A 17282-nucleotide genomic window follows, 5' to 3' on the forward strand; every position below is an offset into this window, starting at 1 on the left:
GCTAGGAGATGCTGAGTTGGGCATCATTTAGAACCGCTTTCACACCAACTGCTAAAATAATGGGTCATTGTACCTTCTTATAAAGCCACCAAAATTTTCAAAACCAAAATGAGGGAAATGGAAAGGAAGTCATTCCCGTCCATTTTGCCAATGTCCACTTAACCACATCAAGTTATCCTTTAACCGTCACCACACCAGGCCAGCCAACTCTACAGTGTACACCATGGTTTTAGTGCACGGTATCAAAACGGGTATCAGCAACACACAAAATCGATACGATACCAATACAATATTGGCCTAGATCAGTTGTATCGAACAAAAATACCCTTAAAATTCCTTAAAAATGAGTTTTCTAACCATTTTACCCCTTATCCGTATCGTGCTATTGATACGGTATCGATATCAGTGACTAGCAAAACCTAAACATCTTTACGTATCACCCGATATGGGCGATATGATACCGATACTTAGAACCATGGTGTACACACATGGACATGAGTACATGACCCTCTCAGTCTCTCTCTCCTCCATCTTCCATGCTGGTACTATATGGGGAAGATTTCTGTGTGGGGGAGCTTGGCCTTTGAATGACCGGGTTATGGGAGCACAAGGAAGCAGCAATAGGGTTGTAATTTCCGCTTTTCATGGGGGTGGGGTGGTCATTTTGCCCCCCTCTCCATGTTTGTTGGGGGCAAAGTACATATTTTAGAAATGAGAACAACTACGATGACACGGGTGGCTCAATCAGTTGGTGTTCTATCTTAAAAATATTAGGTGATGCCAATAGATTCTTACAGAAAGGAAGGTTTGGTCTGTATTGAAGTTACAGTGATTCCCTGCTGTATCTCCCTGGTTAACTCTCACAACCAAGAGGATTGTTTACAAGAATTCCATCCATTTAGTACCTAACTAGCCAACCAAGGTCAAATATACAGATATAAATGCCATTTTCCCATCCTAGAGTGTCACAAAAAAGAAAGAAAATGTTTCCAATAAACACCAGCCTCCGCATTTCAGGCCATCAGATTGGAAATACTAATGGCAGTCCCGCCGTCGAGATAACCCAACAGACACATTTCTCACGATCACGAGCTCATGCCCAATTATCTTTGTACCACAAATTCAATTCCTAAACAAATTAAAACTGTTTGTGGCCAGATTGGTCCAATATGAAAGTTTTCACTGTCAATCCTGCACAAGCAGCAATTCTAGGTCAGGATAAAGCATCACAAGTAATTAACAAGCCAAAAAAAAAAAATATGAGTGCTTCCAGTTGGCAATATGTGCCATTGCAGTTGTAGTGGACAACCTTCTGTTTAGAAGAAAGCCCACGATAAAAAGAGACGGGGAGGGGGGAGGGAGAAAAAAGATGTTCAAAAACCAACTTGGGCTACTGACCTGTAGGTATTGATGAACCCTTCTACCTAGTATCGCTCAAGAAACAGGAAAAGTAAGACCCAGGTGCAAACTAAATACAATACCTGATACAGCAGGCCCAACAAAAGAAAAAGATGATACAAACAATGAGCAAACCAGAAATCAAGGAAAAATGAGGGGGGAACTTAAAAAAAAAACTTAATGATGAAACTGTGTTATTCCATTGAAAAAAAATCGCTATAAGAATTCATCCTCTTACAAAAAGAACATAAGGTAAGTAGGGAGTAAAATTTGACAATACCCCCCATAACCGGATTACCCATCATGAGCTAGGACGAATTTGGTGGTGCAACACGTAGAAGCTCCACATTCAGTTCAAAGGTAGCTCCAGGCTGCAAAATAGACATGCAGCTACATATAGCAAGAATGGATTCTATTTTTTTTGAAAAAATTTCTTTTCCAATTATTTGGACTCAAAAGTATGAATGCATCTGTATGAAATACAAATGGACGAACATGAATAAAACATGTGAGAAAGCATGTATTCTTAAGTTTACTAGAGGCTTCCAAATTAGAAGATTCATGGTTGAACCATATTCTAGGTTAGTTTATGAGGAGAGTCATATAAACATAGTAAGGACTCCCCACACTCCAATTCATGATTGCAGTGGGACGGATTCACCTCCACTTTTATGCCCCTTAATATTTCTCCAGCAAAAACCAACCCAGCATAGAGAGAGTTCCTGGTGAACCAATCACTCTTTGATCATGATTTGGCAATATGCTGGAGTGACCAATGCAGGGCATTAATTGGAGGTAACTTCATCAACCCACTTCTTTTCATTCTTTTTTTACCCCTCCCATTTAAGTATGGATCCAGAATGAGGCATTTACCGGGATTTCGTTCATTCCCCTTTGGCCATACCCAGCCTCTGGAGGCACAATGACAGTCCTCTGCACAATGAGAGTTTTAAGAAGCGCCAAATTGCAAAGTCAACCAGAATAGAGATATAAAAAATGCGGGGAAAAGTTGATTGCTTAGCTAGAAACAGATATACCAGGAAGCTTTCTCACCTTCCCTCCTACTTTCATCCCTTCAGTTATTGAGTACATAGCAGGTGGGGGTTTTGGTGCAGCCTGAGCAGAAAACAAGCCATTTGGGTTGTCCACAAATTCACGCTTTCGCTCTTTGCCTGGAGGAGCTCCGACCTTGAACTCATATGGCTACTTAAAAAAGGAGGAATTACATGTTGATAACTTTATTTTTTGAAAGTATCACATGGATAAGTCATCTGGTTTCATTCAATAAGACGTGAATACCAAGTAGAAGCAGTTCAGACCCAAGGCAGGTACAATTTAAATAACCTTACTGGTAAATATTAATAATTAAAACAGTAAATAGGAACAGGACAAAACAGTTGTGATATTTCAAACTAAAGGATTTTCAAAAATATTTTAAACTAAAACATTTGTCTTGTGTCCTTATACATATGTAATTGGGTCAGTTAATGTGGGTATCACTTATGTGACTAATCTGAACACATACGAGAAGACAAACAAGCTCACTCTTTTTTCCTGGTTCTTATTCTCACATCAGAGTTATATAAGTGAAGGAATTTGCAAATGCTCATTTCACTCCTTACAACTCCACTCAACTAAGCCTTTTCCCAACATTTTTGTCATTACGATTGGGTCAAACTGCAGCACACTGAATTAACCCTAGCATAAGATCAAATAGTGATAGTTTTAGAATCTTTGCTAAAGGTTTGGGTACGTATTTTACAGTGGTGGATGCCTGAATTAACCTTCTTTCTTTGTCTGAGCTTCGAATTAGCAGTATATTATGGGTGAAGTTCTCATTTCACTCCTTCGCACCCCCTTCCAAAAAAAAAAGTGTGTATCTCACTTAATCCTTTACTCGTGCTTCTCTCATACGTGGCAGTCCAGTGAGGATCTTTATTGCAAACTTTCCTGCTTAAATAAATGAGCATGGACAAAGACGCTTGATGTTGCACTTCGCACAACTGGCTCTTGATTGCACTCTAAAATGGGACAATCTCGGAAAGCCAGTACAATGGCCTTGAACTTGTTGGGGATTGGACTGTGCATGGACAGTGCATGAGCATTTGAGTACATCTACCTAGGAGCTGAGACAGGGATGAGGATATTGAGGTGGATGAAAAAAAATACTAAAAAAGAAAAAAATAAGAAATGAAAAAAATTTGAGGTGATATAGGATTGGCTCCCATTGGAGATAAATTGGAGTGGCATTTGATGTGGTATGGGCATTTGCAACAGAGGCCATTGAGACTGTGGGCTCCAGTAAGGAGAAGTGACATGATGCTGAATAGGGGAGTTGAAAAGAGCAAGGGGTAGTTGAAAAGGACTTAAGTGATGAGAAAAGATGAATGGCTATGGCTCAACAACAAGCATGGCAATTAAAAGAGTTGAATAACAAAACAGGTAGCCATCTCCACATAGAGTTGAGCTGAGTGGAGTTGATCTACCTATGACCAATATTTATATAAAGAGGTCCAGGTAATGAGTTTACAAATACTGAAATTCCTAAGTTCACTAGCAGAGAATCAGAAAAGAAACAAAGGAGTTCTTTTGAAGAAAGAAGACCAAACCCAGCCTCGTCCACGAAAAAACAAAGATTAAGATAGTCTATGAAGGCCATAAGTCGCTGAAGATCAGAAGCTTTTGACTTGAGAGAAGAGCATATATTCAGTATCACAACCAGAATCATCTGGTTCACAGGACTGATTTCTTCCTCACATTGGTTCAATTTTCAACATACATTTGTGATAATTGATCTCTGTTCTCAAGTTTGTTTGCAACTTGCAACAATTCTGTTTTATTAAATCTGTTTACAGATTGACAGTGTCTTATCCAAGTTTCCTAACTCAAAGTTTTGGCTATTTTAGTTTGCCTTAAACCTAGAATGTTTTTTATTTTCTTCTTTTTTTAACGGTAAGGGATCTGGAAGAGAATTGTGTTAAGGTTTTATATTTCAATCTGTGTTGAGTGGTCGATATCAACTTGAGGTGAATTACTTCAAAGTTAAAACTCCCATAACAAGTTCCTGAGACCATCTGAGCTGTGAGAACAAAAGGAGTACATTGTTATTGCCAATAATACTAAATCCGCAGAGGGAGAGGATTGAATTCCAGAGAAGTTAAAAAGTGCTTGTGTATATCAACTCAGGCTTTAATAGATTATCAATTTTGATAAATACAAGAGAAAATTATATATATAGGAGGAATGGCTAAAAATATCAACACAGACTAATACTTTAATTTGATATAGAAGGAGGTCCAAATCAAGAATTGAAGTTGTCGATCTCATTTGTGACAGAGGGAGTCAAAGAAAGGGATTCAAGTGGCACTTGAATGAAGTTTATACTGACTTCAGATTACATACTCAATAGAGGTCTAAACACGGAATGGTAAACACATATAGCCCCAAATAAAGAGCATGTACAAGCAACAGTGGAGCCTGCGGGCTGAAAATACGTTAGTGTATTGATACAACATCAAGATACAATTATAAGAATACTGTGTTTTTTTTATGGGCAAAAGGTTTCTTCACGGCTGTGAAGAGAGCCTTCTCTTCACGGTTTGTTTTGCCAACTAGCATGATTGGATGGGGTCCAAATTTTGTGGACAGGTAAGCCTGAAGGTCCCCTGCTCATATGTCCAGTTTCAGCTCAAACAGATTTTACCAAGTCGCAATACAGGGTGTCAAAATTTCAAGGGAATGGAAGAGTGCACAGTACTGGTCCGAGTACGGACCCCACGTGCATGGACATATATGGTATGCATACCAATACAAGGGGGTATATGGTTGAGTTTGAGTCTGAATTTTGACATATGACCATCAAGAGGATCCCCTATCCAACGGTTCAAAATTGCCACATCATCCTACCATGTGGTAGAATTAGAAGTCCCATGGAGAGAAGCCTCCCTACGCTGAACCGTGCAAAGGCACAAATGCCTTCTTGCGTGCCTTTCCCCCCCCCCCCCCAAAGTACCTATTGGCTATTACATCTTACAACAAACACGCATACATACACATGTACAAGTGTGTGTGTGTGTGCCCATGTTCTGTGTGGCTGTGTGTGTGTTCACCCTTAAGAGGACAACTCCCTGGGCTGATACCAAAACCGAAACCACATTTAAGATTGAGAGCAGGATATTCACATTTTTTTGGGGGGACGGGGAGTTAATGTTTGCTTACAACCAAGATTATGAAAAAATAGGTTCCTAGTTGATAAAAAATGGATGTTAAGCCTTGTTTACAATATTTAGATTCTTTTCTTGGTCAGTACAATATGGAGATCAAAGGGAAGAGAAAAACAATGCAGAGCTGCCATCAAGTAATCAAATATACAAGGTCATTTGGCTGGAACCATAGTGTGACAACTTAGTGGTAGAACTCATGTTCTATATAGGAAATGGAAGCGAGCTAAAGTAGGGAGTTTCACCTTGGATAAACATCCTATTTACTAATTGATGTATGGAAACAATAATACTACAACACAATAATTCTATTTCCCATACCATTTGGAATGAATTCCACCGGCATTTTTATGCCAAATCCATATATAAGGACATGATTCTATGGTACATCAACTCATTTCAAGGAGAGTCATTTAACAGAACCTGCTATCAAGCTATCAACAGCCTTTTGGACATCAGGAAGTTATTTAGGCCAATATGTGGTTCTGATATGTGTCTGTGAGATTCCGAACTGACAGTTAACAGCTCTGTAGCACCATACCCATTATCTCTATAAATCATAGTGTTTCTAGAAATAAAATGCATTTCTTTCCCTTCTCAACATTCCCATTTAGGAATCCATTATAGACTATGCACTCATGTTTAAATACTATTCGAAAGAATAAAATAAAATGAAATTAATTTATACCACATGGTTTCCATAGGGTCCTTTAAATTTTAGAAACAAATGGAGGAGAGGAAAAAGGTTACAGATCCATTTTCTCTGTAGGCCCTTGAACTTATGGATTAACCAAGAAAAATTTAATACAGAAACATGAAACTGAAATTGTGGAGTTGGACAGAATCAAAAGGGTTTTGGAGTGGTTCAACTCCCTTCGTCATAAGCATTAATCATTAATTTTAGAGGTGATATTGTATAAGCCAGGGATCCAATCCCCTGTGAGTTCCCAGCACTATATATAATGAAGCTCCAACTTGTGATCTCTTGGTTGCAACACAACACTGTTAAGTCCATATTTTATCATAAAACCTATGTTTTAAAGAGACTTTTTTCCTTCATTTTCTAACATCTAGCTCACATACCAGTTTCAATATTTTACAAAAGCATATCAATATTTATATAGCTCAAGCCCCCAAACAGTTCAGATAAGGTTTTGCGAATCAAATAAAAGATTGATAACCTGTGCAATGATCCGGTTTCCAGCTAAAAGTTTAGATTCTCGACTAGAAACTGCTGTAATACCACGATATATACAGTCAAAGTGTACCTGTTGAGACATAAATCAAGGAAAATTATGTAAGATTCACTGAAACATATGAGACTAGGAGATTTTATATTTGTTACTGAGGAAACCTGGACTGTTGATCCTTTCTCAGCAATCGGACCCCTACCCTCAGCAAGGTCATAGTACTTCAGTCCATTGGCTGCTTGAAAAGTTCAATTGTTACAAATTTGATAATTAATGACAGAAAATCCATGAATAGTATATGCAATGTCTGAATAAATCAGTTGCTAAATAATTAAATATTAATTATGGAAATCCATCCATTTATGCAAAAATATCTGGGTTTGTCATGATGCAATACTCGAGAATATGATACTGCATGCGTGCTCTATCCGCTTCTTGGGTTCGCATCTGATTACAAGGAGTAAATCAGCTTATACTAGTTGCAGTTTCACCTTAAAAATCAGAAGATGCCACACTTCTTGGACCACAGTAAAAGTAATTTATAATTATTTAATGAAAACGGGATTCAAAATGATTGATTATGAAAATGTGATTACAGATTCCCAAGAAATGATGCATACTTCTAGTTGTAACTTGTAACTAGGTATCATCCAGGTGGAGGATTGGGAAATACATAAATGTTGCGTAAAGAATTTGAGTACCCAGAACAGAATTCAGAATCTAATCCACACGGAAAGGATTGAAGACCCACACATTTCATGAGAAGAAACAAATTAAACAGACAAAATAGGACACCAAATTTCTGAAACAAAATTCGAGATGGGTATGTCTTCAAATATGAGAATTCACATCACTATCAACCAAAGCATAAACCCACCATGAAGCATCTACGCAATAACAGAGAGAGAGAGAGAGAGAGAGAGAGAGAGAGAGAGCTAACAGCTAGTCATGTAGTCCTCAAGCGGGATAGTTTTTCTGTTCCTTCTCTCCCTGGCCAGTGAGGGTGGGGAGAGGAAAATCAGGTTGAGAGGCAAAAGGGTCGTCAGAAGAGCAGATCTTCTTGAAATGGGTATTGGAAGAGCTACTAATCTTACTTGGTTCTGGTTTGGGTGTTGCTTTGAGTTAGCTGAGGGTTTCGAACAAGAAAGTATATTGCCGGGCCACCCTTCAAAGCTCGGCACACAAGCCATGGCCGTTGTTGGAATTATAGTTTATACTACTTCTTCAGGTCTTCCCTGTCCTTCAACTAAAGATATCATATCTATCTCCAATTCTCTCTCCCATCGATGGGACCAATATGAAATTACCATAAAAAAGTTTTACGCAGCTTTACTGCAAAGTGATCACAGAAAGTATCGGATTTCACCTGTAAAATACTAAAATGTTGAGAGGGTCCGCTTTAGCAACTCATAAGCCGCTACTTCGAATCACGGTTATAACAACCACGATTAAAACAATTTTAAGTGAAACCACTAGCGCCATCGCAATGAGTTTCATTGGTCGCTGATCCAATGGCGTGGTGACGAAACCCTTGCTTCCTCACTCTCAGATCCTCTCCAATGATGCATTCCGGTATGGGAACAACCGTCGTTTACTAATTTTGTCTCATGGAAATCGAAGCATTTCTTGGGGTTTTGTTGATTCTATCATCGGACGGTTTCCTGATTTCTCGAATGAAACCCCTTCTTCATCGCTTATGCACGTTTTTCTCCGCCGTTGTACGTGTTTTTTCTTCGTCGTTTTTGGCGTGCTATTTCTCCACTATTTGTGCTTGTCTTTTCTCCGTCGTTTGTATGTGTAATTTTTCTCTTCTCTATCCACCATGATCCATGGAATCGTGGGCGACGATGCCGATGATGATGACTACACATCCACCGCTCTGTTCAAGGATCATCACTGTCCCGTCTTCTCCGTTTTCCTTGTTTGTCTGTTTGCAGGTGATGATGTCCCAGGTGGCACTGAGTTTATAATTGACTCAGAAGCTCCAGCCGCCGCTCAACCTTCACCATACCTCTCCTGTCGTCAAACGAATCTCCACTCGCCGATCCAGCAGATCCTTGCAGATTTGTTCGAAAGTAGGCTGTGGCAGTGTTTCAGATGGTTTTTTTTTGCTGTCTATCGAAGCTCCACTCATCGATCCAGCAGACCTTTGCCGATCTAGCAAGTCTGTTTGAAAGTAGACTATGGCAGCATGTCAGCACGCATGGGAAGTTTGGTGTTGGTCTGTTCGGCATGTATGAGTCCCCCTCTATTGGCACGTATGTGCATGCGCTTATCTTTAGCTGTGTCTGCAACTTTCTCTCTAGGGATATGGTTGTAATCCATCCCCTACTCTAGATGACCCAATCAATGGCATGTGATACTGAGTCAATCTCCACTCCTTGGTTTTGGATTCCATATATCCATACCTTGTGATTATCATTCTCTCTATTTGTCTTATGTATTTTGTTTTCCTTTGTTTGGCGTTGGACGCGCATGAATGAATATCCTTCTTTTCTATAAAAAAAAAAAAAAAAAGTGAAACCATCGTTTCAAAAATCAAAATTAAAATCTTCTGGATGTTCTAGAGTGGTCGATTCTAGGGTTTCTGGGACCGATTCAAATCATGTTTGGCAGGGCTAATTCAACCCTATTCCTGAATGAACCATATTTAAAAAAAAAAAACAAACAAACATTTGTGTGCACATCCGTATGGGATCTACAAATATATATTTCCTCATACAGTTATTAGTTTCCTTTATCCAAAAGTATATCCATATGCATTCTGAGTACATCCCTTTAGACAAGGTTAAAAGATCCCCACACCAATAGTGAATAGTGTGGATGTTTTCCCACATCCACTCACTATGTGAGTCCCACACCAACACTCTCTCTCTTCCCTCTCCCACCTTAAATTGTCAGTTTGAGAATCCTTCTCTTTTTAAACAAATCCAATCTATAGTCGCATTAGAAACAAACATTTGCAACTACTTACAGCTACTTGTTTTCACTGATTGATAAGAAAAGGCATTTAATTTGAAGAGAAGTATAGGCCAACAACTATTCACAATGAGCAAGCATGTCACATGTACAATACAAGTGGCTGGAGTTCAGCTGAGCCATATCCCGAGACATGCTATGTACATCATATTTACTCTTAGAAAACTGATACCACCACAACCACCTCTGACACAGGTATGAGAACAGAGTATTGTCATAATCATCATCATCTTCATCAACTTAATAGGTCAACCTTGCCAAAGGGTAAGTCATCTCCATTACGGCGTTCTCCATCACGGTGCTGCTGTTCCCTTGTTCCAGACCGTGGACCACCATTGTCCACATCAGCAATCAGGTTGGCTGCTGATGATTTGGGTGATGTTTCAACTTCCATTTTAGATACTTCATGATCTGAGTATGGAGAGGGCCCGGTGGTCTTGAACTGGGGGACCGGGGACTGCAGAGGTGATGCAGTAGGGGAATGTCCAGCCTTTACCTCATTCTTCTTCTTTACGGCAGTCATGTGCCACTTCTTAAGTGCCTTGTTTGTCTGATCATCGAATATCGACTTCTTCATAGTTGATCCCATCTGCACATTCCCATAATATAATGATTACAGAAACCAATCACATCTAACCTTCTAACTTTGTAATTATTAACGAACTGTTACAATTCACAAGGAAAACATTAATGCATGGAATTGATCCATAAAATCAGTGCATCAACATAATGAGACCAAGTGGAAGCAAAAGGTATCCCAGGGGATTAACTTAAGGCTTATTTAAATTATTAGACACGATTCACAGGATCTGTTGGAATATTACAGTCTGTCCAATATTTAATTTAATTAAGGGCTGATGTTCTCTGTGCTGCAGTGCAGCCTGCGCCCAGACACATGGGCCTGCCATTCAGGGGGGCAGGGTGGTCATTTTGCCCACCCCTCTGTGTCTGGGCACAGCCTGCAGCCCCGGCACAGAAAACATTCTCCCTTTAATTAATTACTGAGAAACTCTACTACCATTCATGAAGATCCCTGTAATTTGAAAACATTTTAAATTTGAATCACATTCAACAGGAGTAACTTTAATCTCCTCCATACCTGAGTTACGAGGGCATAGAGGGGTAGGATAATGTAACTACACAAAACCTGGACTCCGACCCTGCACCATACAATAATTAATTTCAGACAAACTTCGATACTAATATAATTCGGACAATAAAATCAGGTTCTTCATACGTGCAAAACTCATTTAATAGAGCCCCTCAAGTGGCTGTTCATAACCAAATTGCATGCACACCACATCCACCGTACAGGTGGGTCTGTGAGGAGGTCAAATGCCCAGATATTCTCACAAAAGTATTTCTGAGGTACATGTAGTTTAAAGACAAGTACTGATACTTCAAATTTCCAGATATTCTCACAAAAGTATTTCCAAGCTAGACACCACATTATGAAACTGAGTCTTACCCTAGAGCAATTCTTACAATTACAAGCGACACATCCTCATGGAAGCAGGAATTCATCCCAAACTCATACTGCAATAAAGGAAATAATTCAGTCAAGCTTAACCTCAAGCAAACTTCCACAAAACTGGTACCACAGATACAAATGCCAACAGCAAAGAAAAGGAACATTCATTACCCATATCCACAAGATATGTGTTATTTGAAATGCATTCTGCATAAAGAGAAAAGATCATCAGCCCGTCTAAACATCTCAAAACTTACACCATAACAAGAACAAAACTCAGCCTCAGATTAAGATAGAGGAAGTAAACCGAGAAAAGAATCTAGTCATCTCTTTGCCCGGTGCATTCATGTGGTGTATAATTTAAGGAGGTTGAGACCTACTATGCTATCACCATGGAGATCCCCCATCAGTTGATTCTAAAACACTAGAGCTACTTAGCATTCCAACTCAAAAGATGTCCGATGTTGAATTCATCACTAGGTCCCAATCCCTTAACACATATCTAAAGTTCTGTACCAAAACAAAGATGGTATCTTCTGGAATTGCCCTAAGAAAAATTGTGTTTCCAAAGTAGATTACAAGAGAAAATTAAAGGCAAAAAGGTCAAATTCAGTCTAGTGTATAATTTGCATTTTTAATGATAAATTGGTAGTAAACAAGTAATAAGGATTAACATACTCCTAACAGGTTAGGGCTTAAAAACCAAGGAAATTCCAGAACCGCAAGGATAAGAAACAAAACCAGAATTGGAAAAAAAATTAATGACTCAATTAAAACCAGTCTGATTGACAGGGGTAGAGCTTTGCCATTGGATTGTTGTTCCTCGTTGAACCACCACAACTAGTATGTAGAATCGATATCAGGGTTTAAGCCTTAAGGCATAAACCAGAATTCGATTAGAGCAATAATCAGGGATTAATTAGTAAACAGAATAATAGAAATCAGACTCAGAAAACCAGAATTGTAGGAAGTATAGTTCAATTAGGGAACTTGAAATCGATTATAATATAAGATTATGAAAACATGTAACTAGAATCAAATGCCAGAAAGGTAAACTGATGGTTTTAGTATTGGCATAATATTTCAGCAGTAAACTCAAAACAGAACTCAAATCAATAGCAAACATGAATCTGAGATTTCTAATAGAATATAGAAATTGGGTATGAAAGTCCAAGAAATTGGTGATCTGAAATTTGAAGTAGAAACAATATAAGAACCATATTAGGAATCCACCCAATCTACAGGCTTGGAACCGACTAGAGTCTCACTTCCGAATCCACATCAGTAATGCTTGTTGAGGATTGATGAAGGGATTTCTCATCACCATGTCATCACCATGTCAGATGCTCCACAAGAAAATGGAGTGGCTAAGAGGATGAAAATGACTCTTCTAGAAAGGGCTCGTAGTATGAGATTGAATGTAGGGCTGAAGAAAAGTATTTGGGTAGAAGCAGTGAACATGGCATCGACAGGTCACCATATACAACATTTAATTGCAAGATTCCACAGGAGGTGTGTACAGGAAAGCTAAAATCATAGTTGTCAAGGTGTCCAGGCGCCTTGGACGCCTTTCGCCTAGTTGGTATCGGCTTGATTTTGCACCCTCTCCAATGCCTTTGATCGCCTATGTGCATGTGCAGAGAGGGCTACATTCCAAGTTACATTTGAAGTCTAAACAATGCATCTTTCTTGGAGATGAGAATGGTGTGAAGGGATTCAAGCTTAGGACGTTGTGCTTGATGAATCTCACACTGAAATCAAAAGGAAGACTACAAGCAGATGAAAATGATAATGAAAGATCTGTAGTGCATGTGGAGTTAGATGAGTTAGAAACATAAAAAAAAGAAGAATCATCCAAAAACTTACCATAACAACAAGAGTCAGAAGGTGAACTCGACAAAGTGGCAAAAGGAAAAGGGTAGCGTACTCACAAAGCACCAGTGAGATACGGGTTTGAGGACATGGTAGCATATGTCCTCATAGTTGTTATGAGTGATCCCTCTTCCTTCTAGGACACTCTTAAGTGATGTGCAGAGTGATAAATGGATGACAACCATGATGGAGGAGATGTATAAAAGAACAAGACTTGGGAGACCTAAGGGAAGAAAGGTGATTGGGTGCACATGGGTCTTTTGTAAGAAAAAGCAGCATCAGAAAAGGAGTATGAAAGATTCAAGGGTAGACTTGTAGATAAGAGCTATGCTCAAAAGGAGGGAGTGGACTATAATGAAATATTCTGCTTAGTGGTAAAACACACTTCAATATAGGTACTACTGGCTTTAATAGCCATGTCTGATTTATAGATGAACAGGTTGATGTGAAGACGGCATTTCTTCATGGTGAATTGGAGGAACAGATTTTCATGGAGCAATTGAAGATTTCAAAGTGCAGGGAAAGGAAGCTTATGTTTACATGCCGAAGTGATTTCTCTATAGCCTCAAGCAATCTCCTGGGCAGGGGTACAAGCACTTTGACTCCTTTATGGTGCAGATCAGCTATTTAAGAAGTGAGTAAAACTGTTGTGTGAGCTTTAAAGTATATGATGATAATTCTTTCTCTTTTGATGCTTTATGTTGATGACATGCTCATTGCTGCCAAGAATACACATGATTTATCTCTCTTAAGCCCATGTTGAGTGTTGAGTTTGATATGAAGGATCTAGATGCTGTTAAAAGGATCCTAGATATCGAGATCCATAGAGACAGGAGCGGAGGTAAACTTTGGATAATTCAGAAGTGGTATGTTGAAAAGGTGTTGGAACGTTTCAACATGGAAAATGTTAGGCCCATTAGCACTCCATTGACTAACCACTTCAAGTTATCTAAAATGCAATGTCCTACTACAGATGAGGAGATAAAGAAGATGTCTCTGGTGTCCTATGCTAGCAGGTAAGGTGTTGCACTGTGATAGTCAGAGTTCCATTCATCCTGCAAAGAATCAACTCATTAAGTGTTTCATGTAAGGATAAAGCACATTGATGTGAGGTTTCATAAAATCATGGAGCTTGTGTCAGAAGGAAGCATTCACTTGAAGAAAATCCATACAAATGACAATCTTGCAAATATTCTCACCAAACCAGTCACTACAGAGAAGTTCAAGCTTTGCTTGGACTTGATTATGTTGCTCACTATTGAGAGTGAGGGATGCACTCATGCACCCCTTTATGACTGGGGTACGGTTGTGTACCTTTATGGAGTATGGGGATGAAGACAACTACAAGTTATCTTAATGGGAGCTTTACAGAATTTAAGCTAAAGTGGAGATGATTGAGGATTGATGTCTTGTATTCTGTGGTTTGAGTAGTAGGCCGCCTCGAAAGGGCTGTTAAAATCCAGAAGGGCTTGAGGCCTAGAGGTCCGTGCGGGGGTTTGGGGGCAGCAAGCCTTGAGAAAAATTTTTAGGATTTACATGGGGGTAATTTCGGAAATTGTATCTTTATGTTTTCCCTTTAAATTGGTAGCAATGGAGGGTCATTAAGGTTAAGAGGAATTCTTTGTAAACAGAGAGGTGAGAGGAAGAGAGCTTGTAACCCTATTCTCTATTGCTAGTGAAGCCACTCTCATTTCACCGTGGATGTAGGAACCTTGCCGAACCACATATATTCTTGTGTAGTGGTTGTTTGATTGTTCTTTCTTTTGTTACGTTTGTTTTTTGCATCATGGATGGGTTTCAGTTTGTACACCACTCAGAATCCATGAGAGTATGGCCTGAAATCCACATAACCAGAATATCAGCGTAGCTTTTCATTTATAGAAAGGCTAGTGCTAGACTGATTCAGACTCATAATAGGAAAGGCTAGTACTATTCCTGGACAGGACAAGAAAGAAAAATAAATATTAACTCACTCAAAACTCCAGATTGATGGCTGCGTTTGTAGAGTCCTACAAAGAAAACGGCTTGAAAACAGGTCCGGGTTCATAGACACCTAATCCAGCTCGACTAATAACAGATAATAACCATAAAAAAAAAAAAAAGGCTTCTAACTTCTAAGAAGTCCCCCCCCCCAATTTGGACTGGAGAGATTCCTGTTGTGATCAGGGATCTAAGATCAGAAACTGGACAGATTCATCAGGTGATCCATTCAATTGGATTAGTTTCTTGGTCAAGTTCTGGTCTGCTGGCCTGCGGCGCCTTTCTTCTTTTGTCCTTTTTTATCTGCATCACAAGTTCTTTTCCTTGTAGTATATATGAGGGATGAGATCCGTCACTCACAAGTACACTTGGTTGCCTAGGTGATTGGTTCCACCTCAGCATAGAGACACATTGATGTAGTTCAAGGAGTGTCGGAAGCAGTTGATTTCTTATGGGGCATCTTGGGTGTCTATTTGGAGCATGGGACCAACAAAATGTTGAACAGGGGTTAAAAGTTATACGGGATTGTTGGATTGGTTGGATAGACAGCCCTTGTTTCGTTTTGTACTGAATATTTCAGGTGTTCATATGGACAGTCTACCGAAAATATAGCAGTGCGCCTAGGTCATAGACTTCAAGATGTAAATTGATGCTTATTCAAGAACCATATAAAGGACTCAATTTCTGTCCAGCATACTTTTGGGTGTTTAATTGGAGCATTGGACAAACAAAATTTTGAGAAGGGGCCAAAATTTATATGGGGTTGTTTGATTGGTTTGCTAAACAGCATTTTGATCTGTTTTGTCATGAATCTTGCGGAAAAAAAATTTGGCTTTAATATTTTAGTTTGGAATAAGATTTTAGGCTTTTCAACTTATTATACTTTATTTTAATTTGGGATTGTCAGTTTTATCATATTTTTAGATCCTAGGATCATAGTTCACTTTTCAGTTGGAATATTTTAGTTTGGAATAATAGGGTGGACCTCGGCGCAACGGTGAGGTTGCTCAATTGTGACCTAGTGATCGCGGGTTCAAGTCGGGAAACAGCCTCTCTGCGAAGCGGGGGTAAGACTGCGTACATTATGACCCTCCCTAGGCCCCGCAGTGGCGGGAGCCTTGTGCACTGGGTACGCCCTTTTAAGGATCATAGTTCACTTTTCAATTGTCTAAACAAATTGTTTACTTGTTATCTCAATTATATATTTTGTACAAAGTATTATATTTTAGAATATAGCATTCCAATACTACCCCTTGATGTAGATTAAAGGAGGTGGAAAAGAAGAAAGGTCCAGCCAGCCAACCTAGGCCCTTAGACCCAGCTCTTGATCCACTTTCGTGGGCCAGATTTACCATTGTGGGCCTTGGCACAACAGTATGGTTGCTCCATTGCGACCTAGTGGTCGCGGTTTCAAGTTGGGAAAGAGCCTCTCCGCGAAGTGGGGGTAAGGCTGCGTACCTTATGACCCTCCCCAGACCCTACAGCGGCGGGAGCCTCATGCACTGGGTACGCCCTTTTTACTGGATCTCAGTTAGTCCTTGTGTGTGGGTTTAGTAGCTTTTATTTTAATTAGTTTCCATTATGCTTGGTATTAGTTACTACATCTTTGTATTGTTCCTATTGGCTAAGTTGCAAGAGATATGGGATATGTTTCATTTCATAATAGTTTCAATTTGTAGAAGTTTCTAATTTGAGGAAGTCTAAGTTTGTAAGGAATCTCCTAGGCCACGCAAGGAGGTTCTACATTGTTCTATTTCTAAAACTATTAATAAGAAAGAAGGGGAAGACCTACCCCGCGATTTAGACCAAAAAATAAAAAACTTTATGGATTGTGCTGTTCTTCCTTGTGTGATGTAAGAATTCTGTGAGAAACAGAGATCCCTAGGGAGATGCAAGTGGAGCTGGTGAGAGACTAGCAAGGTGGAGTGAGAGGCTCATTCATATCTTCATTCTTTTACTTGTTTCTATTCTTCCATTCTGTCCTGTACATCAAGTAAGTGCTAGAACTGATTTATCTCTCTTAATCATTGACTGTTTATGGATCTTATGTTGGGATATTGTTGTCTTATTGAGAGTTGAAGTTTTTCTAGGATTACAAGAGACTTACGGTTCCTGTTGAGTGGTTGTTTAACTGCAATTTTGAAGGCTTGTTAGGACCAAATTTAGCCATCG

The 17282-nt window shown here is 39.3% G+C and overlaps 3 protein-coding genes across 8 annotated transcripts in view; all 3 read right to left on the minus strand.

Annotated features, from left to right (window-relative positions):
* Positions 1-9031, minus strand: part of LOC122658696 (RING-H2 finger protein ATL8-like) — a 41706-nt gene extending 32675 nt beyond the window's left edge. Inside the window, exon 1 of the mRNA XM_043853770.1 lies at positions 9020-9031. The gene's annotated coding sequence lies outside the window, so the exon portion shown is untranslated. The remainder of the gene's footprint in view (positions 1-9019) is intronic.
* LOC122658694 (MLO-like protein 9) overlaps positions 1-17282 on the minus strand; it is a 39573-nt gene that overhangs the window by 3677 nt on the left and 18614 nt on the right. The window contains exons 12-15 of one of the 2 annotated variants that reach the window (XR_006332479.1): positions 11430-11465; positions 11256-11323; positions 10887-10947; positions 9885-10376 (exon numbers count right to left, since the gene is read on the minus strand). Coding sequence is in view for 1 of the 2 variants with exons in the window: in XM_043853760.1 (XP_043709695.1) it covers positions 10023-10376; positions 10887-10947; positions 11256-11323; positions 11430-11465 (519 nt within the window). In the remaining variant the exon portion in view is untranslated. Of the gene's footprint in view, positions 1-9769; positions 10377-10886; positions 10948-11255; positions 11324-11429; positions 11466-17282 lie in introns of those variants that run through there. The other variant, XM_043853760.1, reaches the window with a different exon arrangement.
* On the minus strand, positions 1567-8069 carry LOC122658695 (peptidyl-prolyl cis-trans isomerase FKBP18, chloroplastic). Of its 5 annotated transcripts, none has more exons than XM_043853761.1 (6): positions 7749-8062; positions 6973-7046; positions 6800-6886; positions 2452-2601; positions 2272-2331; positions 1567-1769 (listed from the first exon to the last, which is right to left on the minus strand). In XM_043853761.1, exons 1-6 carry the CDS (start codon positions 7996-7998, stop codon positions 1707-1709), a joined length of 684 nt encoding a protein of 227 aa, XP_043709696.1. In that variant the 5' UTR covers positions 7999-8062; the 3' UTR covers positions 1567-1706. The 5 variants fall into 5 exon arrangements, with proteins under 5 accessions (XP_043709696.1, XP_043709697.1, XP_043709699.1 ...); XM_043853762.1 differs by having other exon boundaries at positions 6973-7043; positions 7749-8060; XM_043853764.1 differs by lacking the exon at positions 6800-6886 and having other exon boundaries at positions 7749-8069.

The sequence above is a fragment of the Telopea speciosissima genome, chromosome 4 (assembly GCF_018873765.1).
Source record: "Telopea speciosissima isolate NSW1024214 ecotype Mountain lineage chromosome 4, Tspe_v1, whole genome shotgun sequence".
Taxonomy (NCBI): domain Eukaryota; kingdom Viridiplantae; phylum Streptophyta; class Magnoliopsida; order Proteales; family Proteaceae; genus Telopea; species Telopea speciosissima.